A 23,500-nucleotide genomic window follows, 5' to 3' on the forward strand; every position below is an offset into this window, starting at 1 on the left:
CCAGTTCATCCCAAAGGTGTTCGATGGGGTTGAGGTCAGGGCTCTGTGCAGGCCAGTCAAGTTTTTCCACACTGGTCTCGACAAACCATTTCTGTATGGATCTTGCTTTGTGCACGGGGGCATTGCCATGCAGAAACAGGAAAGGGCCTTCCCCATACTTTGCCACAAAGTTGGAAGCACAGAATTGTCTAGGATGTCATTGTATGCTGTAGCGTTAAGATTTCCCTTCACTGGAACTAAGATGCGTAACCCGAACCATGAAAAACAGCCCCAGACCATTATTTGTCCTCCACCAAACGTTACAGTTGGCACGATGCATTGGGGCAGGTAGTGTTCTCCTGGCCTCCGCCAAACCCAGATTCGCTTGTCGGACTGACAAATGGTGAAGAGTGAATTATCACTCCAGAGAACTCATTTGGCATGGTGATCTTAGACTTGTGTGCGGCTGCTGGGCTATGGAAACCTATTTCATGAAGCTCCCGAAGAACAGTTATTGTGCTGACGCTGCTTCCAGAGGCAGTTTGGAATTCGTGCTTTAGCACTCGGCAGTCCCGCTCTGTGAGATTGAATGGCCTACCACTTCGTGGCTGAGCCGTTGTTGCTCCTAGACATTTACACTTCACAATAACAGCACTTATAGTTGGCAGGGACAGCTCTAATAGGGCAGAAATGTGATGAATTGACTTGTTGGAAAGGTGGCATATTATGATGGTGCCACGTTGAAAGTCACTGAGCTCTTCAGTAAGGCCAATCTAGTGCCAATGTTTACCTAAGGAGATTGCACGGCGTGGGCACCCGTCAGCAACGGGTGTGGTTGAAATGGTCGAATCCACTAGTTTGAAGGGATGTCCACATACTTGTGCTAGTTAATGGAATTTTGAGTGTTTATGGTTTGCATGGGTAATTATTTGTTTAACGTTCATTCTTGGGCTAGCTAGCCTACTGGCAGAGGAGAGATTGCATTTGTAAAATTATACATTGTTGCACAGGTCGTAGACCCTGTTCCTAGAGTGCTGCAGGTACTGCATGATTTTGTTCCAACTAGGCACCACACCTGACCAACTGAGTTAATTGATCAGTTCAGTGATTGCCTAAATTCAACACACCTGGTCTTCCAGGTTCAGTTGGTAAATAAAAAACTTAAAGTGCCTGTGGCACTCCAGGATCAGGGTTGCCTATCCCTGTCGTAGAGGGAGACAGGTAGGTTTAGACAAGCCCCACTGCAAACCAAGTACTAGCATGGACAAATCAGGGATAGATGCTTTTTTCCCCCGAGGGAGATACTTCGTTCATCACTTTAAAACGTGCAGACCAGTCTTGATTAAGTTGCTTGTATACAACTTTTTAAAATACTTTTTAAACTACTTTTTCTTTCTTTTTGTCCTTCATCCACTTTTATGGGATTTCTTCTACATTCTGAATGTCCCATTGTCATCATCGCTTCCAACATTCCATTCACTTAAATGCAACAATGCAATTTATGACACAAATCAGCTACTTTGACCACTTTCCCAACAAGTTAGAAAATGTTGGAGCATATGACATCTTCTTCTACTTATCTTCTATTCAAATCGGGAATATTGAAACAAAGATATCTGCTACTAACCTAATGATACAGCTGTTTTAGTAACCGCATTAAAAAAATACAAGGATTATTTGCATCAATCCACTGGCCATTTGTTTTGCAAGCTCTGTAATCACATGAGCGCGACAGAAACATTGCAAACCCAAACAACAATGGTCTCTTGCTGGTGTTCACCTGCATTAAAGTGTAACTATTCCCAAACATAAAACTCAAAAGTGATCTCCTGATGTGGTTTAAGCATTGCAATCCCTCCATCAGTGCTCAGACTGTCCGCAATAGGCTGAGAGAGGCTGGACTAAGGGCTTGTATGCCTGTTGTAAAGGCAGGTCCTCACCAGACATCACCGGTAGCAACGTCGCCTATGGGCACAAACCCACCGTCGCTGGACCAGACAGGACTGGCAAAAAGGGATCTTCACTGACGAGTTGCAGTTATGTCTCACCAGGGGTGATGGTCTGATTCATGTTTATCATCAAAGGAATGAGCGTTACACCAAGGCCTGTACTCTGGAGCGGGATCGATAGGGAGGTGGATGTTCCGTTATGGTCTGGGGCGGTGTGTAACAGCATCATCGGACTGAACTTGTTGTCATTGCAGGCAATCTCAACGCTGTGCATTACAGGGAAGACATCCTCCTCCCTCATGTGGTACCCTTCCTGCAGGCTCATCCTGACATGACCCTCCAGCATGGCAATGCCACCAGCCATACTGCTCGTTCTGTGCGTGATTTCCTGCAAGACAGGAATGTCAGTGCAGTATTTAATGCAGCTGGTGGCCACACCAGATACTGACTGTTACTTTGGATTTTGACCCCCCCTTTGTTCAGGGACACATTATTTCATTTCTGTTAGTCACATGTCTGTGGAACTTGTTCAGTTTATGGCTCAGTTGTTGAAACTTAAGTTCATACAAATATTTACACATGTTAAGTTTGCTGAAAATAAACGCAGTTGACAGTGAGAGGACGTTTCTTTTTTTTGCTGAGTTTATAAGGAAATCAGACAATTGAATGTATTTCATTAGGCCCTAATCTATGGATTTCACATGACTGGGAATACAGATATGCATCTGTTGGTGACCGATACCTTAAAAAAGAAAGGTAGAGGCATGGATCAGAAAACCAGTGAATGTCTGGTGTGACCACCATTTGCCTCATGCAGCTCGACACATCTCCTAAACATAGAGTTGATCAGGCTGTTGATTGTAGCCTGTGGAATGTTGTCCCACTCCTGTGCATGGATATTGACGGGAACTGGAACACGTTGTCGCACATGTCAATCCAGAGCATCCCAAGCATGCTAAATGGGTCACATATCTGGTGAGTATACAGGCCATGGAATATCTGGAACATTTTTAGCTTCCAGGAATTGTGTCCTTGCGACATGGGGCGTGCATTATCGTGCTGAAACATGAGGTGATGGCGGCGGATGAATGGCACGACAATGGGCATCAGGGTCTCGTCACGGCATCTCTGTGCATTGAACTTGCCATCGTTAAAATGCAATTGTGTTCGTTGTGTCCGTAGCTTATGCCTGCCCATACCATAACCCCACCGCGACTATGCGGCACTTTGTTCACAACTTTGACGTCAGCAAACAACTCGCCCACACGACGCCATGCACACACTGTCTGCCATATGCCTGCTACAGTTGAAACCAGGATTCATCTGTGAAAAGCACACTTCTTCAGTGTGCCAGTGGCCATCTATAGTGAGCATTTGCCCACTAAAGTCATTATGACGCTGAATTTCAGTCAGATCAAGACACCGGTGAGGATGACGTGCATGCAGATGAGCTTGCACGCAGATGAGGTTTCTGACAGATTGTGCAGAAATGTGTCTTTTGTGCAAACCCACAGTTTCATCAGCTGTTCGGGTGGCTGATCTCAGACGATCCCGCAGGTCCTGGGCTAGCATGGTTCAAATCAAATCAAATTCTATTGGGCACATACACATGGTTAGCAGATGTTAATGCGAGTGTAGAGAAATGCTTGTGGTGTAGCGAAATGCTTGTAGTGTAGCGAAATGGTTACACGTGTTCGTTCTGCTGTTGTGAGGCCAGTTGGACGTACTGCCAAATTCTCTAAAACAACGTTGAAGGCAGTTTATTCTAGAGACGTTCAATTCTCTGGCAACATTCTCTGGTGGACATTCCTGCAGTCAGCATGCCAATTGGCCATTTCCTCAAAACTTGAGACATATGTGGCATTGTGTGTTTGACAAAACTGCCACACTGTTTAATCAGCTTCTTGACATGCCACACCTGTCCAGTGGATGGATTATCTTGGCAAAGGAGAAAATCTCACTAACAGGGATGTAAACCAATTTGTGCACAATTTGAGAGAAATAAGCTTTTTGTGCGTATGGAACAGTTCTTGGATCTTTTATTTCAGCTCATGAAACATGGGACCAACACTTTACATGTTGTGTTTATATTTTTGTTCACTATAACTAATTTGCTTTAAATAGTAAGGTTAAACTTTGTACACTTCTTCCACTACCACAACAATACTTTTGAAGAGCTAAAGCAAGCCCCACAACTTTACTTCATGTACAGTTACCATCTAGTTTGAGTTATCATTTCAATGTTTATGCATACACTGATTGTTCAAAACATTATGAACACCTGCTATTTCCATGACATACTGACTAGGTGAAAGGTATGATCCCTTATTGATGTCACTTGTTAAATCCACTTCAATCAGTGTAAGAGGGAGGAGACAGGAATAGAATATAGAATAACTGTTAAGCCTTGAGACAATTGAGACAAGGATTGTGTATGTGTGCCATTCAGAGGGTGAATGGGCAAGACACAATATATACAGTTGAAGTCGGTTTACATACACCTTAGCCAAATACATTTAAACTCCGTTTTTTTATAATTCCTGACATTTAATCATAGTCAAAATTGCCTGTCTTAGGTCAGTTATGATCACCATTTTATTTTAAGAATTAAATTAAATTGTTTAACTTGGGTCAAACGTTTCAGGGAGCTTTCCATAAGCTTCCCACAATAAGTTGGGTGAATTTTGGCCCATTCCTCCTGACAGAGCTGGTGTAACTGAGTCAGGTTTGTCGGCCTCCTTACTCGCACACGCTTTTTCAGTTCTGCCCACAAATGTTCTATATGATTGAGGTCAGGGCTTTGTGATGGCCACTCCAATACCTTGACTTTGTTGTCCTTAAGCCATTTATCCACAACTTTAGAAGTATGCTTGGGGTTATTGTCCATTTGGAAGACCCATTTGGGACCAAGCTTTAACTTCCTGACTGATGTCTAGAGATGTTGCTTCAATATATCCACAATTTTCATCCCTCATGATGCCATCTATTTTGTGAAGTGCACCAGTCTCTCCTGCAGCAAAGCACACCCACAACATGATGATGCCACCCCCGTGCTTTTCACGGTTGGGATGGTAATCTTCGGCTTGCAAGCGTCCCCTTTTTCCTCCAAACATAATGATGGTCATTATGGCCAAACAGTTCTATTTTTGTTTCATCAGACCAGAGGACATTTCTCCAAAAAGTATGATCTTTGTCCCCATGTGCAGTTGCAAACCGTAGTCTGGATTTTATATGCCGGGTTTAGAGCAGTGGCTTCTTCCTTGCTGAGCAGCCTTTCAGGTTATGTCAATATAGGACTTGTTTTACTGTGGATATAGATACTTTTGTACCTGTTTCCTCCAGAATCTACACAAGGTCCTTTGCTGTTGTTCTGGGATTGATTTGCACTTTTCGCACCGAAGTACGTTCATCTCTTGGAGACAGAACGCGTCTCCTTCCTGAGCGGTATGACGGCTGCGTGGTCCCATGGTGTTTATACCTGCGTACTATTGTTTGTACAGATGAACGTGGTGCCTTCAGGCATTTGGAAATTGCTCCCAAGGATGAACCAGACTTGTGGAGGTCCACAATTTTCTTTCTGAGGTCTTGGCTGATTTCTTTTGATTTTCCCATGATGTCAAGCAAAGAGGCACTGAGTTTGAAGGTAGGACTTGTGGAACTTGAAGGTAGGACGAGTACACCTCCATTTGACTCAAATGATATCAATTAGCCTATCAGAAGCTTCTAAAGCTATGCCATCGTTTTCTGTAATTTTCCAAGCTGGTTAAAGGCACAGTCAACTTAGTGTATGTAAACTTCTAACCCATTGGAATTGTGATACAGTGAATTAATCTGTCTGTAAACAATTGTTGGAAAAATTACTTGTGTCGTGCACGAAGTAGATGTCCTAACCGACTTGCAAAAACTATAGTTTGTTAACAGGAAATGGTGGTTGAAAAACGAGTTTTAATGACTCCAACCTAAGTGTATGTAAACTTCCAACTTCAACTGTATTTGGCTAAGGTGTACATAAACTTCCAACTTCAACTGTACAGGATTCCATATGTTTTATTTCAAAGTATCGATGCCTTCACTATTATTCCTCAATGTAGAGAATTGTAGAAATAAAGAAAAACTCTGGAATGAGTAGGTGTGTCCCAACCTTTGACTGGTACTGTATATGGGAGACATTAAGAGATGTGAAAAAAACATGGTTGTGTTTTCTTGTGCCTCAGGTAGGGGTATCTCAAACGAAATACCTTTTTGAAGGTTGGCCACCAGACTAATTATGGCAATATGTTACTAGCATAATCAAATGTGGACATATTTTACAACATTTTACCAATAATATTTGTAAGGGGACTCAACAAATTTCAATCCATTGGTGTCTGTTTGTTCTGTCAACTTTGAGCAAGTTATTCTTTGGATTCCAATAGGGCTCTCATCTTCATCATCACATTGTGTTTCAGTTTCTATGAAGAGCTGCTGGCCCATGGTGTTCTGAAGCCACTGTTGTCCTCAGTGGAAGGCGAGGTGATGGATGGAGGCCATAAAAACTATGTCACTCCCAACAGGAGTGTCGTCCATCGTCAAACATTTCCTCAAGCAGTCAAGTAGCCCTGTCTCCTACCCTTTTTACCTTTTATTTGAAGAGCACACATTTCATGTCTGTCTCAAATATCTTTGACAAGGACCTTTTTGAAGATGTGATTTGCTTGTGTCGTTGTCTATTGAGTATAAGATAGCAGAATGTCATACTAGGTTAAAGTCATGGAATGTCATACGAGGTCAAAGGTTGCAAGTCGTCAACCGATTAATCGGAATGGCTGATTAATTAGGGCCGATTTCAAGTTTTCATAATAATCAGTATTTTTGGACACCGATTATGGCCATTTTTTGTTTGTTTTTTTTGTTCACCTTTATTTAAGTCAGTTAAGAACACATTCTTATTTTCAATGGCGGCCTAGGAACGGTGGGTTAACTGCCTTGTTCAGGGGCAGAACGACAGATTTTTACCTCGTCAGCTCGGGGATTCGTTTTTGCAACCTTCCGGTTACTAGTCCAATGCTCTAACCACCTGCCTTACATTGCACTCCACGAGAGTCCTGCGTGGCAGGCTGACTACCTGTTACGCGAGGGCAGCAGGACGCCAAGGTAAGTTGCTAGCTATCAAACTTATCTTATAAAAAACAATCAATCTTAACATAATCACTAGTTAACTACACATGGTTGATGATATTACTAGTTTATCTAGCGTGTCCTGCGTTGCATATAATCGATGCGGTACCTGTTAATTTCTCATCGAATCACAGCCTACTTCGCCAAATGGGTGATTTAACAAGCGCATTCGCAAAAACTGCACTGTCACCAATGGTGTACCTAACCATAAACATCAATGCCTTTCTTTAAAATCAATACACAAGTATATATATTTAAACCTGCATATTTAGTTAATATTCCCTGCTAACATTAATTTCTTATAATTAGGGAAATTGTGTCACTTCACTTGCGTTCCGTGCAAGCAGTCAGGGTATATGCAGCAGTTTGGGCCGCCTGGCTCGTTGCGAAATGTGTGAAGTCTATTTATTCCTAACAAAGACCGTAATTAATTTGCCAGAATTGTACATAATTATGACATAACATTGAAGGTTGTACATGTAATAGCAATATTTAGACTTGGGGATGCCACCCGTCTTTCAGTGAAATACGGAATGGTTCCTTATTTCACTGAAAGAATAAACGTTTTGTTTTCGAAATGATAGTTTCGACCATGTTAATGACCAAAGGCTCATATTTCTGTGTGTTATTATGTTATAATTAAGTCTATGATTTGATATTTGATAGAGCAGTCTGACTGAGTGATGGTAGGCAGCAGCAGGCTCGTAAGCATTCATTCAAACAGCACTTTCGTGCGTTTGCCAGCAGCTCTTCGCTGTGCTTCAAGCATTGAGCTGTTTATGACTCAAGCCTATCAACTCCCGAGATTAGGCTGGTGTAACCAATGTGAAATGGCTAGCTAGTTAGCGGGGTGCACGCTAATGGCGTTTCAAACGTCACTCACTCTGAGGCTTGGAGTAGTTGTTCCCCGTGGCTTTAGTGGAGCGATGGGTAACGATGCTTCGAGGAGGGCTGTTGTCGATGTGTTCCTGGTTCGAGCCCAGGTAGGGGTGAGGAGAGGGATGGAAGCTATACTGTTACACTGGCAATACTAAAGTGCCTATAAGAACATCCAATAGTCAAAGGTATATGAAATACAAATGAAATAGAGAGAAATAGTCCTATAATTCCTATAATAACCTCAACCTAAAACTTTTTACCTGGGAATATTGAAGACTCATGTTAAAAGGAACCACCAGCTTTCATGTGTTCTCATGTTCTGAGCAAGGAACTTAAACGTTAGTATTTTTACACGGCACATATTGCACTTTACTTTCTTCTCCAACACTTTGTTTTTGCATTTTTAAACCAAATTGAACATGTTTCATGATTTATTTGAGGCTAAATTGATTTGATTGATGTATTATATTAAGTTAAAATAAGTGTTCATTCAGTATTGTTGTAATTGTCATTATTACAAATAAAATAACATTACATTTTTTAAATTCGGCCTATTAATCGGTGCCTGCTTTTTTTGGTCCTCCAATTATCGGTATCGGCGTTGAAAAACCGTAATCAGTTGACCTCTACTATCAACAGATAAAGGAGGGGGATATCCAGGCCTTTTAGAAAACATTCACAGGAATTGAAGCCTACAAAACCTAATAGTACAGTGTTAGTAGATCAAATCACAACCCTCATGCAACAACAGCTATTTTATTTCCAGTCTCCACTAAAAAGAGGTTGAGGGCTCCATCTATATTTTTTCTGGATCTCTATGGTGCGCCTAACCTTGTTCTTCATCTCTAAAGAGATTCTGTAGTCTAATTCTGGAATGTACAACTCCGGGTCCTCGGAGAGAAGAGCTGTGCATCCTTGCTCTAATTTACTATCTCATCCTGTGTTTCCTCCTCATTGTGCATCATTTGATTACTGTTTGTGGTGAGGTAACATACTGTTCTACTCGTCGCTTGCCACCGCCATGTGCGGCAGAGCGTGTGTGTGTAACCATCTCCAGGCTGTGTGTATCATTAACCACAAAGTTTGAATCATTTCCCCAGTGATGCACAATCAAACAGGTTCTCTGTATTTAACATCCTCTCTGGATTTTTCCTCACCGCCTCTCTTTCTCTCCTTCTCTTCCCCCGTCCGTCCCTCTCTTTCACTGGAACGGTGAGGTGCAGAGGTGTTATTTAACCACCAAGTCACCCACATCTACCAGAATGGCGCGAGCTGGGAGGTGTGTCGGAAGGGCACGGCCACGGAGCAGTTTGACGCTGTGGTCCTCACCGTGGCCATACCGCAGATCCTACAGCTGCAAGGAGACGTGGGCTCCTGTGAGTATTGATCTACCAACCATCCGCTGATGCACAGACATATGCATGGTTAGTCATAATACTACACAGCTCCAGTCTTTGAGGGCCGATGTGCTGTATGCTGCTCCTTTTTCATCCTGGCCTTTTATCAATTAGGATCCAAGGAGGTTAAAAACAGCTGGACTGAGGATCTTGAGGGCCTGAGTTATGTACCCCTGATATACTGTACACTGAGTGTACAAACATTAGGAACACCTACTCTTTCCATGACAGACTGACTAGGTGAATCCAGGTGAAGGCTATAATCCCTTATTTATGTCACCTGTTAAATCCACTTCGTTCAGTGTAGATAAAGGGGAGAAGACGGGGTTAAAGATATTTTTAAGCTTTGAAACAATTGAGACATGGATTGTGTATGTGCCGTTCAGAGGGTGAATGGGCAGGACAAGATTTAAGTGCCTTTGAATGGGGTATGGTAGTTGGAGCCAACTTGACACAACTGTGGGAAGCATTGGAGTCGACATGGGCCAGCATCCCTGTGAAACGCTTTCGACACCTTGTAGACTCCATATCCCGACGAATTGAGGCTGTTCTGAGGGCAAAACAGGGGTACAACTCAATATTAGGAAGGTGTTCCAAATGTTTGGTATACTCAGTGTATATACAGCCTATGGTTTTGTTTCTAATCAGTAAAATATGTGCATTGAACAATATGTGAGATATTCAGATATTGTCTAGTTCACCTCTGCCTCTAGTTAAATGTGAGTTTTGGCATAGCTGGAGACAGCCAGGTCTTATGGTAACCTCAGGGTTAGAGCGTTGTGCCAGTAACTGAAAGGTAACTGGTTCAAGTCCCGGAGCCGACAAGGTAGAAAAATCTGCCATTGTGTTCCCCCCAATTGTGCCAGGTATGCTGGACATTGTTGGACCTTGGCTCTGACAACAAGCTGCTACTTAATTTTATGTTCATGATGAAGCTCCCCATCATTCCTCTGACTTAAGAAATTGGATGTTATGAGAAATCTTTCTTGATATTTGCTCCTCACTCCAACACATATGTATGAATGCATCACTCTGGCCTCTCCAGAAAGACAGCTGACTGGCTGGACGGTGGGTGATTAGGCCCCACCAGTAGACCAACAAACACAAAGCCTGTCCTTGGCTGCCACACCGCTGTCCGGGTCCCTCCAGTCGCATGTTAAATCAGTCTCCAGCTGTCTCTCTGGCTGCGAGGGGCTCGCATCCACAGCCAAATTTGTATTCTCCAAGTGAGATTTCGAAACCCTAACGCAGTGTAGTGTAGATTCCTAAAGGACGAATATGGAAATGGGAGAGGAAGGCATAGTCCTCCAGGGTGTGTAGAGTTTCTTGGAAACGGTGAATAATGCAGAGTGTGAGCAGAAGTCGCTGCATTCCAAATGAGCCACTGGACTGAAAAGGGGAATAAGACAAGTGAAAACGGTGGAGGAAAAGTGCCTATTGCTATTAGGGTGAAGAGATGGTCTAAGATGCTGAATTCCGAATGACTAGTTTGATATCATGCACAGAATGTTGAGGATGGTCGAAGTAGGGCAGTACAGTCGTGGCCAAAAGTTTTGAGAATGACACAAATATACATTTTCACAAAGTATGCTGCCTCAGTTTGTATGATGGCAATTTGCATGTACTCCAGAATGTTATGAAGAGTGATCATATGAATTGCAATTAAGTGCAAAGTCCCTCTTTGCCATGTAAATGAACTGAATCCCCAAAAATGATTTCCACTGCAATTCAGCCCTGCCACAAAAGGACCAGCTGACATCATCTCAGTGCTTCTCTCATTAACACAGGTGTGAGTGTTGACAAGGACAAGGCTGGAGATCACTCTGTCATGCTGATTGAGTTCGAATAACAGACTGGAAGCTTCAAAAGGAGGGTGATGCTTGGAATCATTGTTCTTCCTCTGTCAACCATGGTTACCTGCAAGGAAACACATGCCGTCATCATTTGCTTTGCACAAAAAGGGCTTCACAGGCAAGGATTTTGCTTCCAGTAAGATTGCACCTAAATCAACAATTTATCGGATCATCAAGAACTTCAAGGAGAGCGGTTCAATTGTTGTGAAGAAGACTTCAGGACGCCCAAGAAAGTCCAGCAAGCGCCAGGACCGTCTCCTAAAGTTGATTTAGCTGCGGGATTGGGGCACCACCAGTACAGAGCTTGATCAGGAATGGCAGCAGGCAGGTGTGAGTGCATCTGCATGCACAGTGATGCGAAGACTTTTAGAGGATGGCCTGTTGTCACGAAGGGCAGCAAAGAAGCCACTTCTCTCCAGGAAAACCATCAGGGACAGACTGATATTCTGCTAAAGGTACAGGGTTTGGACTGCTGAGGACTGGGCTAAAGTCATTTTCTCTGATGAATCCCCTTTCCGATTGTTTGGGGCATCCGGAAAAATGCATGTCCTGAGAAGACAAGGTGAGCGCTACCATCACTCCTGTGTCATGCCAACAGTAAAGCATCCAGAGACCATTCATGTGTGGGGTTGCTTCTCAGCCAAGGGAGTGGGCTCACTCACAATTTTGAACACAGCCATGAATAAAGAATGGTACCAACACATCCTCCGAGAGCATCTTCTCCCAACCATCCAGGAACAGTTTTGTGGCAAACAATGCCTTTTCCAGCCTGATGGAGCACCTTGCCATAAGGCAAAAGTGATAACTAAGTAGCTCGGGGAACAAAACATTGATATTTTGGGTGCATGGCCAGGAAACTCCCCAGACCTTAATCCCATTGAGAACTTGTGGTCAATCCTCAAGAGGTGGGTAGACAAACAAAAACCCACAGATTCTGACAAACTCCAAGAATTGATTATGCAAGAATGGTTGTGCCATCAGTCAGGATGTGGCCCAGAAGTTAATTGACAGCACGCCAGGGCGGATTGCAGAGGTCTTGAAAAAGAAGGGTCAACACTGCAAGTATTGACTCTTTGCATAAACTTCATGAATTGTCAATAAAATTCTTTGACACTTTTTAAACACTTGTTATTATACTTCAGTATTTCATAGTAACGTCTGACAAAAATATCAAAAGACACTGAGACAGCAGACTTTGTTAAAATTAATATTTTGTGTCATTCTCAAAAGTTTTGGTCACGACTGCAGAGGATGAGTTGGTGAAGCGGAGATATCTTCTTGAACTGTGCTGCACTGTGAGTGACAGTTAAAGCTGAGAGGTACACCTGAAAGGAACTATAGTCTGGCTGAAGTGATGGTGTCAGCTATGTTACCATATACTGAATGACTGTGACATGTACTTTACAAACAGTAAATGTCAGTCCAATTCAAGATTCGCTGAATCTTAAGGAGCAGAGGGGAATAGGTTATTTAAATTAAGACTGAGCCCCTGTAAGTATTACATATCGAATAACCTGTCTCTACAATATTCACAGTGTTGTCTCGAGAAAATGTTAAAAAAATTATCGACTGGGGATTAAATCAAATTGTATTGGTCACATGCTGGTCACATGCAACAACTTTACAGTAAAATGCTTACTGTAGAAATTCCCAACAACACAGAGTTAAAAAGTAAGACAAATATTTGCTAAATAAAAAAGGAAATAGTAGCACAATTTCAACAATAACGAGGCTACATGCAAGGAATACCAGTACTGAGTCAACACTCAGTGGTACGAAGTAGTTGAGGTAATTGAGATAATACAGTATGTACATGTGGGTAGGGGTAAAAGTACATAATGTGCTGCTAGTGAGTTCACTTAATAGACAAATTCCAAAGCTAGTTAGTCGGCCCAGTTTGACTGCTTTCATTCAAAGCCATAGAAATGACTTCAAAGCCCCCATGACTTAGAAATAGATTTATGGATTCATTTGAGAAATGTGCTCTGTGCCTTTTGGGCTTAGGTTTACTGTGAGAAACTCTATCCATACAAATGGTTCTGCTTTACAGAGACAGGCTGGAGTCATTTGGGAGCATTCTTCAGAGCCCCGGCTCCTTTGTTGTTTGTAATTTATACACAGATCTTTTGACACTTGCATGCATATTTTCTTCTCGCTATAGTTTTCGGTCAAATTAAATCTGACCCAAACGAACCATCTGTCTGCATGTAGTGTGTTGATCTCATCATGGATTGATTGTGTGTATTCATCGGGTGTGTTGTAAGTAACAGCAAATGCCCCTAGAATGTGAAGGACAACTGGTTCATTCTAGAACACTCAACATCATTGGGAAAACAATTGTTACTGTATGAATATACACTGTTCATCGAACATCTCATTCCAAAATCATGAACATTAATATGGAGTTAGTCCCCCCTTTGCTGCTATAACAGCTTCCACTCTTCTGGAAAGGCTTTTCACTAGATGTTGGAACATTGCAGCAGGGATTTGCTTCCATTCAGCCACGAGCATTTGTGAGGTCTTGCCCTGATTTTGGGCGATTAGGCCTGCCTCACAGTTGGCGTTCCAATTCATCCCAAAGGTGTTCGATGGGGTTGAGGTCAGGGCTCTGTGTAGGCCTGCCAAGTTCTTCCACACCGATCTCGACAAACTATGTATGGACCTCGCTTTGTGCACAGGGGCACAAACAGGAAAAAGTTGGAAGCACAGAATCGTCTGGAATGTCACTGTATGCTGTAGCGTTAATATTTCCTTTTACCGGAACTAAGGGGCCTAGCCCAAAACATTATTCCTCCTCCACCGAACTTTACAGTTGGTGCTAGGCATAGGGGAAGGTAGCGTTCTCCTGTTGTCCGCAAAACCCATAATCGTCCGTCAGACTGCCACATGGTGAAGTGCGATTTAATCACTCCAGAGAACGTGTTTCCACTGCTCCTGAGTCCAAAGGCGGCAAGCTTTACACCACTCCAGCCGACACTTGGCATTGTGAACTTAGGCTTGTGTGCGGCTGCTCGTCTATGGAAACCAATTTCATGATGCTCACGACGGACAGTTATTTTCCTGACGTTGCTTCCAGAGGCAGTTTGGAACTCGGTAGTGAGTGTTGCAACTGAGGAGAGACGATTATTTTGGTGCGCTTCAGTACTCGGTGGTCCCGTTCTGTGAGCTTATGTGGCCTACCACTTCGCGGCTTAGCCGTTGTTGCTCCTAGACATTTCCACTTCACAATAACAGCACTTAGAGTTGACCGGGCTCTAGTAGGGCTCTAGAGCTCTAGTAGGGAAGAAATTTGATGAACTGACTTGTTGGAAAGGTGGCATCCTATAACGGGTGCCACATTGAAAGTCACTGAGCACTTCAGTGAGGCCATTTTACTGCAAATGTATCTATCGAGATGGCATTGCTGTGTGCTCGATTTTATACACCTGTTAGCAACGGGTGTGGCTGAGATAGCTGAATCCACTAGTTTCAGGGGTGTCCACATACTTTTGTATATATAGTGTATATACTTTTTGCCACACTCTGAATAGGCCCGGCAATAGACTAGCGTCCTGTCCAAGCGGTACACATGAAGCTGCCTTACGCTACAGAAACAAGAAATAACATCCTTCCCCTAAGGAGCCATTCCGGCTCTTCCAAGCCATGGCTTGTGCAACAAGGCACTTATACACTGAGTATACCAAACATTAGGAACGCCTTCCTAATATTGAGTTGCTAACCCCCTTTTGCCCTCAGAACAGCCTCAATTCGTCGGGGGATGGAGTCTACAAGGTGTTGAAAGCATCCCACTGTTGTGTCAATTTGGCTGTATGTCTTTTGGGTGGTGGACTATTCTTGATACACACAAGAAACTGTTGAGCATGAAAAACCCAGCAGTGTTGCACTTCTTGACACAAACCAGTGCCCCTGGCACTTACTACCATACCCTGTTCAAAGGCACTTAAATATTTTGTCTTGCCCATTCACCCCCTGAATGGCACACACAATCCATGTCTTAAGGCTTAAAAATCCTTCTTTAACCTGTCTCCTCACTTTCATCTACACTGATGGAAGTGGATTTAACAAGTGACATCAATATGGGATCATAGCTTTCACCAGGATTTACCTGGTCAGTCGTATGTCAAGAAAGAGCAGGTATTCTTAATGTTTTGTATACTCAATGTATATTTATATATGTTTAAGATCACCATACATTGGTTTGCCTTTATAGATTAGATGCAAATTATATACAGTAGATAAGATATATTTCTAAATGTGGGTGGTAGTAATGACTTTGTCAGATTCATTCATTATGCATTTTATTTAGCAAAAAAGGTCCTCCAAAAAAATGTGAAGATGTCAGTGATAGTGGTGCAGTGCGAGGGACTGGACAGAGGAGGGCAGTAACAGGTGTGAGCTAGAGCCAGTCCCTGCCCCCATGAGGATGCAGTCTGGAAGTCATTTAAACAAAATCAAGCTCCAAAATAACCCTTGCTTCACACTTCCTCCTCTGTCCTGGTTGCTCAAAATTCTGAAAATATGAGACACTGATAAATGTGTTGTCATTATGTTGAACAGAGAAATGGGGAATAAGAATAGTCTGCAGATAATGTGCAGAAATCTACCCAAACAGTAATTCTAATAAAACATGCCTAGAAAGCCAAATCATACACAAAATAGTGATTTTTTTTCATATCAAATCATTTTTGGCAGCTACTGTATGAATTTGACTTTTCATCTCGCTGAACAGAGTCAATGTGGATTTATCTGTTCTCTGCAGACCCTTTTTGAAATGAACAAGTTTATTGGTAAAACCCCTCAGAACCACCTTGACTGAGTCTCCAAAGGGATCTAGTTATTTTTTAAGTATCTGAAACTGCAGGCATCTAGTGTTTTTTGAAGCATCTGAAACCGCAGGGATCTTGTGTTTTTTGAAGCATCTGAAACCGCAGGGATCTAGTGTTTTTTTGAAGCATCTGAATGGTCCAGCTCTTTGTTGTGCAGTTAGTCTTCAGATAAGGGTTTCATGTGTTCTACGTTTGGTTAACATAATAGAGATGGTCGAGGTATAGGCCTGTTCTTAAGGTTTCAATATAGCATGGCTCTCTTTGCAAAAAGTGGTACGATTCCCTCCATAGAATTCCTATTGTGTTGCTCTGGGCAAACTTAGGTTAGGAGTACAGTATGTGAAGACTTACCCATCTGCACCTGTTCCTCTAACTGTTTTTAGTCATAGGCTATATAGATTTAGTGTGAATGCAAGAGTGCATGTCTTTTTTTCCACCTCATTTTGTAGACAGTGTGAACACAGCATCACACTGGATCTGATCACCAAACATTTTGCTCCCTGCTTTTACATGACCGTCCATTCTGGTCTGGATTTGAGCCATTTTTTATTACCGTACTGGTTAGCAATTATATCACCTTCATGGTTTTGTTTTCTGCCCAACGGTTATTTTATAATTTATTGTCACCCTGGATGTCTGCCTAGTTGAGGGCCTCTCTTCGGCCACCTCCTGTTACCTGCTGCACTGCTCCCCGTCTGCCCTGGTCTGTCTCTCCCAGTCTGCTACAGGTGCCCTCGCCACTCTCTCTCCCTTCCTCTCTCCCCCCGGAGCTTCGCAGACTTGTTTACTGATCTGCTGTTGGACTATTTGATTAGTGATTCTTGCTGTGTTTTTGTATTATTATTTAGGAACATTTTTTATTTGAAGTAGCCCATTCATAGCCCATTTAATGAGGGTTTAGTGTTGCGTTGGCTACATATCTTAGGTTGTTCTGTTAACTTTGTATGTGCCTAGCACTGTGTTTTCTCCCGTGGTAATTGATAGGGCAATAAACTAACATGCTGCTGTCGCTCATTTTGCTGTTGTCTGACCTTGCCTTTTACCATGTTGGCAATACTTTTAGAGCCCGTTGCTCTGTGAATGAGGAAATACATGACTGTTTCTCCTTCGTGTTTCGGGAGAAACCACCCTCTTGCTCCGTAAATGCACCTGAGAACTGTGCATATTTCTCCCAAACAACATGGGAGAAATCTGACTCTTGCGCTTACATGTCAGGACTGTTCTCTTGGTGCTTAACCATGTCTCTGGACTTCACACATCTCCTGAAATATGTGGCCTTAAAGACTAGTGACTATGGATTGTCGTTCAAGTCCCGTCTGTAAAAACCCCCGATCTAGACGTGCCATTATCTTGCTGCTTCTACTGTCTGGAAATGTGCAATCTAACCCAGGTCCTGACATTTATACCCCTGCCGAAGTAAGTAGTCAGAGTGGCCTAAAGTTTCTGCATATGAATGTAAGAAGTCTTCTGCTGAAGCTTGACGGTCGTTCTGACTTCTGTTACCAAACCTAAGCAATTTCAATATCTGTCTTTGATCCTAAACCTCGTCTCATCTTTAGATATTGTTGTATCTTGTTGTTTATAGACCTCCATCTGCTACTGCTGGCTCTCTGGATTGTATTTTTTTCGAATTGTTATCACAGAATGTCAACTCTGAGTTTGTCCTGATGGGTGATCTGAATCAGGATTGGTTAACATCTAGCTCTGATCAACTCAAAATTTTATGGAATACCTATAATCTCACCCAGATTGTCAACAGTGTAACTAGGTTGATTATAAAGTATCCTCTTTGATTGATTTGATCTTAACCAATACTCCTCATTGTTTTAATGCTTCTGGTATTTTTGCAAATTACATTAGTGATCACTGTGCTATTTCCTGTGTGTGAGATGGTAAAACTAACTCCTAAGCGATCTCCACGTGTCATTATGAAAAGAAACTAGAATCAGTTTGATATTCAAGTTTTTTTACATGACGTATCTAGCATGGAATGGAATAGAATTGAATTAGTCCCTGATGTTGAACTAGCCTTATCTTACTTCCACAACGCATTCCAGGATGTATGCAATAGGCATGCCCCTTTTAAAAAAAAAAAATCAGGATTAAGTGCAGAAAGAACCCTTGGTTTACTGATGAATTTACTAAAATCATAAGGGAACGAAATGCTATGTGGGCTACAGCAAGAGGATGATTGGATGTCTTTTAAATGTCTTTGAAATATGGGTGTGGCAATGACCCGAAAACTGAAAGCATACCACTACCTTAAATCTACTTCGGATAATTTAAATAATCCCTCCAAATATAGTAGTGAAAGGTTTGGAGTGCAAAAAAAGATACACAGCTTCCCAAACAATTGTTGGTAGAGACACAGATTGTAACTGAGAGAACCTCTATTTTGAAAGCCTTAAATCAGCATATTCTAGATGCAGGCAGTTTATTTGAAAAGGTTGAAGGTATAAATGAGCCCCCCGTGAATTTACCTGACACCCCTGTGCACTCCTTCGCCAGGTTCTCCTTCTCATCCTTCTCCGTTTCAGAAGTGAATAAAGCCCTGAAAGAAATTGATAGAAAGAAATCCCCTGGCCCTGATGATCTAGACCCCCACCTCCTACACCTAGCTGTTGACATCATTGCTCCCCCTTAACATGTACTTTTAACCTCACGCTTGACATTAAGGAAATCCTGAAGTTATGGAAATCTGTTTTTGTACTGCCTCTCCTGAAAGGTGGAGATCCTTCGCTACTTGACACCTATCGACCCATATCAACATTGTCTGTACTGTCAAAGGTACTGGAGTCCTTTGTTACGTAATATGTAATTGTTGTACTGTTTGTGTGCCTATAGTTTGGTCCAATGTTGCGTTAGTGTATGTAAGTTGTTTAGTCTGAAACTGTCTTGAAAAAGTTGTTTAGTCTTGATAAAGATGTTATCTCAATGAGAAAACCTGTATAAATAAAGGTTAAATAAAACATTTAAAACATTGTTTTAGTAGATGATTGGACTGGATGTGTGCATGTTATTCTGTTGATTTCTGATTTATTGCCTTACGATCGACGATCTGGCCACTATCCCTTTAGAACTGCAAACAATATGAAATAAATCAAAGCCTTTGGTTTCAATCAACCACATATCCAAGCTGTCAAATGTACAGTGGGCAAGTTCTGAACATACTGTTCAATGTTGTCTCGTCTGAAGCGTTTGGTTTTATGATTGGTATCCGGCTGAATACTCAGGCATAGCTTGTGCGCGTCTTGTGGTGTGTCTTGGCCTTCACAGCACTTTTCCTTTCCTTGCAGGGGAAATGAGTGGGAAATACGGCCATGTATCGTTTGCAAAAGATGAATGAACTCGGGGAGCACTGGCGGGACATGGCACGCCTGATATAAATCACTGTGGTCTCCTGGCTTATTTGTTCCCCATAATATATTGCAGAGGATTTGGGGTCAGCGGTTTGACACGGTTCCTGGAGCACTAGTTTTAGGGAGGAGAGGTGTCCTTTCATCCAGGGTGGCTTGCCAACGTCTTTGCCAGAGGCTTAATGCATTCTACCCTAGCCAATTGCATGACTTTTTTTTTTAATTCTTGGAAGTGAATTCCCTGTCTTAATGTTTGGAGCATTTGCAGAATCTCCTCTTTTTACCCTTTACTCTAGCGAAATGTCTGATTTCATTGACAACCCAAGCCAGCTGCCAAAAATGAACAACAGAAGCAGGAATGTTGGTTTTGCAAGAGCTGGCAGAGTTCGCAAAGTCACTAAATGACATAAGACATTTGAAACGGTTTCTGATGGCCAGTGTGTCTGTTGCAGTGTTCACAGGGGCCCCTGTTGGTACGGAGGGTGTTCCCTACAGCCAGCCGCAGCCCACACACACACAGCATGCTGTACCCACATTGGAAACCGTCCATGAAACATGTCAACCCACAAAAAAAACATGACACAATCCTCCTCTTCCCCACACTTTCCTCGAATTCGACTGGATCCAGGCCAGAAGTGGAGCACTATCGGTATTACAAACAGGTGGTTAACCTGGTCCTGGAACAATGCAGAAGAGCTGAGTAAGGTCATTTTTAAAATTAGAATGCGATATAAACTCACTTCCGCTTTGGCACACACCGTTTTAAAGCATAAGAGGAACCGTTTCTGTTCTTGTGGGTAAAGAAAGAATAGGACAAAGGAGGAAGTTAGTTGACCCTCTGTTATAAAAATGTTACAGGCTAACCCATAGAAAAGAGTAGTGTTTCTATGAAACAATTATTTTGGCCTAAGGCCTACAGTATATCACAAAAGTGAGTACACCCCTCACATTTTTGTAAATTGAGTATATCTTTCCATGTGACAACACTGAAGAAATGACACTTTGCTACAATGTAAAGTAGTGAGTGTACAGCTTGTATAACAGTGTACATTTGCTGTCCCCTCAAAATAACTCAACACACAGCCATTAATGTCTAAACCGCTGGCAACAAAAGTGAGTACACCCCTAGGTGAAAATGTCCAAATTGGGCCCAAAGTGTCAATATTTTGTGTGGCCACCATCATTTTCCAGCACTGCCTTAACCCTCTTGGGCATGGAGTTCACCAGAGCTTCACAGGTTGTCACTGGAGTCCTCTTCCACTCCTCCATGATGACATCACAGAGCTGGTGGATGTTAGAGACCTTGCACTCCTCCACCTTCCGTTTGAGGATGCCCCACAGATGCTCAATAGGGTTTAGGTCTGGAGACATGCTTGGCCAGTCCATCACCTTTACCCTCAGCTTCTTTAGCAAGGCAGTGGTCGTCTTGGAGGTGTGTTTGGGGTCGTTATCATGTTGGAATACTGCCCTGCGGCCCAGTCTCCGAAGGGAAGGGATCATGCCCTGCTTCAGTATGTCACAGTACATGTTGGCATTCATGGTTCCCTCAATGAACTGTAGCTCCCCAGTGCCGGCAGCACTCATGCAGCCCCAGACCATGACACTCCCACCACCATGCTTGACTGTAGGCAAGACAAACTTGTCTTTGTACTCCTCACCTGGTTGCCACCACACACGCTTGACACCATCTGAACCAAATAAGTTTATCTTGGTCTCATCAGACCACAGGACATGGTTCCAGTAATCCATGTCCTTTGTATGCTGTCTTCAGCAAACTGTTTGCAGGCAGGCTTTCTTGTGCATCATCTTTAGAAGAGGCTTCATTCTGAGACGACAGCCATGCAGACCAATTTGATGAAGTGTACAGTGTATGGTATGAGCACTGACAGGCTGACCCCCCACCTCTGCAGCAATGCTGGCAGCACTCATACGTCTATTTCCCAAAGACAACCTCTGGATATGAAGCTGAGCACGTGCACTCAACTTCTTTGGTCGACCATGGCGAGGCCTGTTCTGAGTGGAACCTGTCCAGTTAAACCGCTGTATGGTCTTGGCCACCGTGCTGCAGCTCAGTTTCAGGGTCTTGGCAATCTTCTTATAGCCCAGGCCATCTTTATGTAGAGCAACAATTCTTTTTTTCAGATCCTCAGAGAGTTCTTTGCCATGAGGTGCCATGTTGAACTTCCAGTCAGTATGAGGGAGTGTGAGAGCGATGACACTAAATTTAACACACCTAGTCCCCATTCACACGTGAGACCTTGTAACACCAACGAGTCACATGACACCGGGGAGGGAAAATGGCTAATTGGGCCCAATTTGAACATTTTCATCTAAGGGTGTACTCACTTTTGTTGCCAGCGGTTTAGACATTAATGGCTGTGTGTTGAGTTATTTTGAGGGGACAGCAAATGTACACTGTTATACAAGCTGTACACTCACTACTTTACATTGTAGCAAAGTGTCATTTCTTCAGTGTTGTCACATGAAAAGATATACTCAAATATTTACAAAAATGTGAGGGGTGTACTCACTTTTGTGATATACTGTATATGCATGCAAGTACAGTATAATAGTGATCAATGGTTTTCACTGTCCTCTAAATATGTTGAGATATATTGATTTACAATAATACTTCTGCAAGTACTGGCTTCTTAATAAAGGCAGTGTTACTGCCTAAATGAATGTAGATATCTCCCGTGTTATCTGAGTGTGATCGCTTTCATAGTCGAAGCTTAAGTGTTACTCTTTTTATAGAGGTGGAAGTCAAATGAAAAGCAATGAGCAGATCTATCAAAGGTTATCAGTCTGTAGCCACTCTCAATCCCCTTTGCACTGGTTTTATCATCTGTCAAACAAATTAGCCACAGATCTGCATGATCAAAGTGCACTTGGTCCTCCCCAGCTCTCCCTCAGCCAAGGCCCAACTATTTTTACTGAGAAATTATAACCTGCCTCCACCAAGCTATGAATCATAAAGCCCTGATCCACTCGACTGTAGTTTATGACATCCTCGTGGGTTCACAGCATTTCACCTCTCCCCAAAGTACCCCTTCAGGTTTCCTCAACTTTTATTGCCCATAGACTGTCACCACCACTTGCGACCCTGGCCTCGAACTGATATCCCTCCTTTCGTTCATCTCTCCGTTATCTGTCCCTCTGGCCGGACCACACCCTCTTCCCATGGAGGCCAGCACATAGCAGTGCCTCATCTGCTGCCCGCTTGCCCTACCGCCTGCCTTTCTCCGATGACATCATCCGTCCTGTCCGGTCACAGCACAGTGCTGAGAGCCTTTAGGCCACTGCTTTGATTTCCCTGAGCTGCAGATAGCCACAGATAATTACAGCAGGATAGAAATAAGAATAAGTACTGCCGCATGGAGCGGAGGGGAGTATGATGGAAGCACCAGAACCAGGGCAGTCAGGCAGTCACTCACCTCCTATATTTGACCCCTCATTCTCTGTGTCGGCTCCCACGCCAGTCTGATATTGAGAAACCTAATTCTTGTTCCGTTCTTATGAAATGCCTAACTGTTCTTGGCAGGCACGCCTCGCTTGTGTGGCAATTTGTGTTTTTGGCAGCCAAGTTTGATTTGTGGCTTTGATAGTTTGAGATGAATAGTATGCACACTGAGGATTTCTCCCCAGAACTCCCTTTACTTACAGTATGCTTTTCAAATTCATTAGTAAACAGTCATATTGCACATTTCAGTTTATTCATTGTTGAAACATTCATACCTTTTAGTTATTCATGCAGTTGTATCCTTTGAACAGGTTCAGGTTTATAGTTGGACTGTATTGTTATGCACAGCTTCTCTATTCAGACAGTGTGTATGTCTGTCTGCCTGGGGTAGCTACAGCAGTGCTTCAGTCTGGTGTGCCTAAAATGATGTAATCCTTCTCTCTGATTACTGTCAGAGATGCATCGCTTTTTTTTTGCTGCCTGCTCTGTGTCGTCTTACAAAGACAAACCATAGAGGGGACAGAAATGTGCAATATATGTCTCCAAAATATATGTTGAGGACTTGATGATGCTAGAGTGTAGGCTACAGTATATGTTCTGTATGTATGTTCCTCATTTCACGTCACACCTACAGATTGTTTCCT

At 42.8% G+C, this 23,500-nt stretch overlaps 1 protein-coding gene across 1 annotated transcript in view; it reads left to right on the forward strand.

Annotated features, from left to right (window-relative positions):
• LOC112224276 (renalase) overlaps window positions 1–23,500 on the forward strand; it is a 60,086-nt gene that overhangs the window by 2,308 nt on the left and 34,278 nt on the right. Inside the window, 1 exon segment of the mRNA XM_042305960.1 lies at window positions 9,188–9,340. Within this exon segment, the coding sequence (XP_042161894.1) occupies window positions 9,188–9,340 (153 nt within the window).

Source organism: Oncorhynchus tshawytscha, linkage group LG25 (genome assembly GCF_018296145.1).
Source record: "Oncorhynchus tshawytscha isolate Ot180627B linkage group LG25, Otsh_v2.0, whole genome shotgun sequence".
Taxonomy (NCBI): domain Eukaryota; kingdom Metazoa; phylum Chordata; class Actinopteri; order Salmoniformes; family Salmonidae; genus Oncorhynchus; species Oncorhynchus tshawytscha.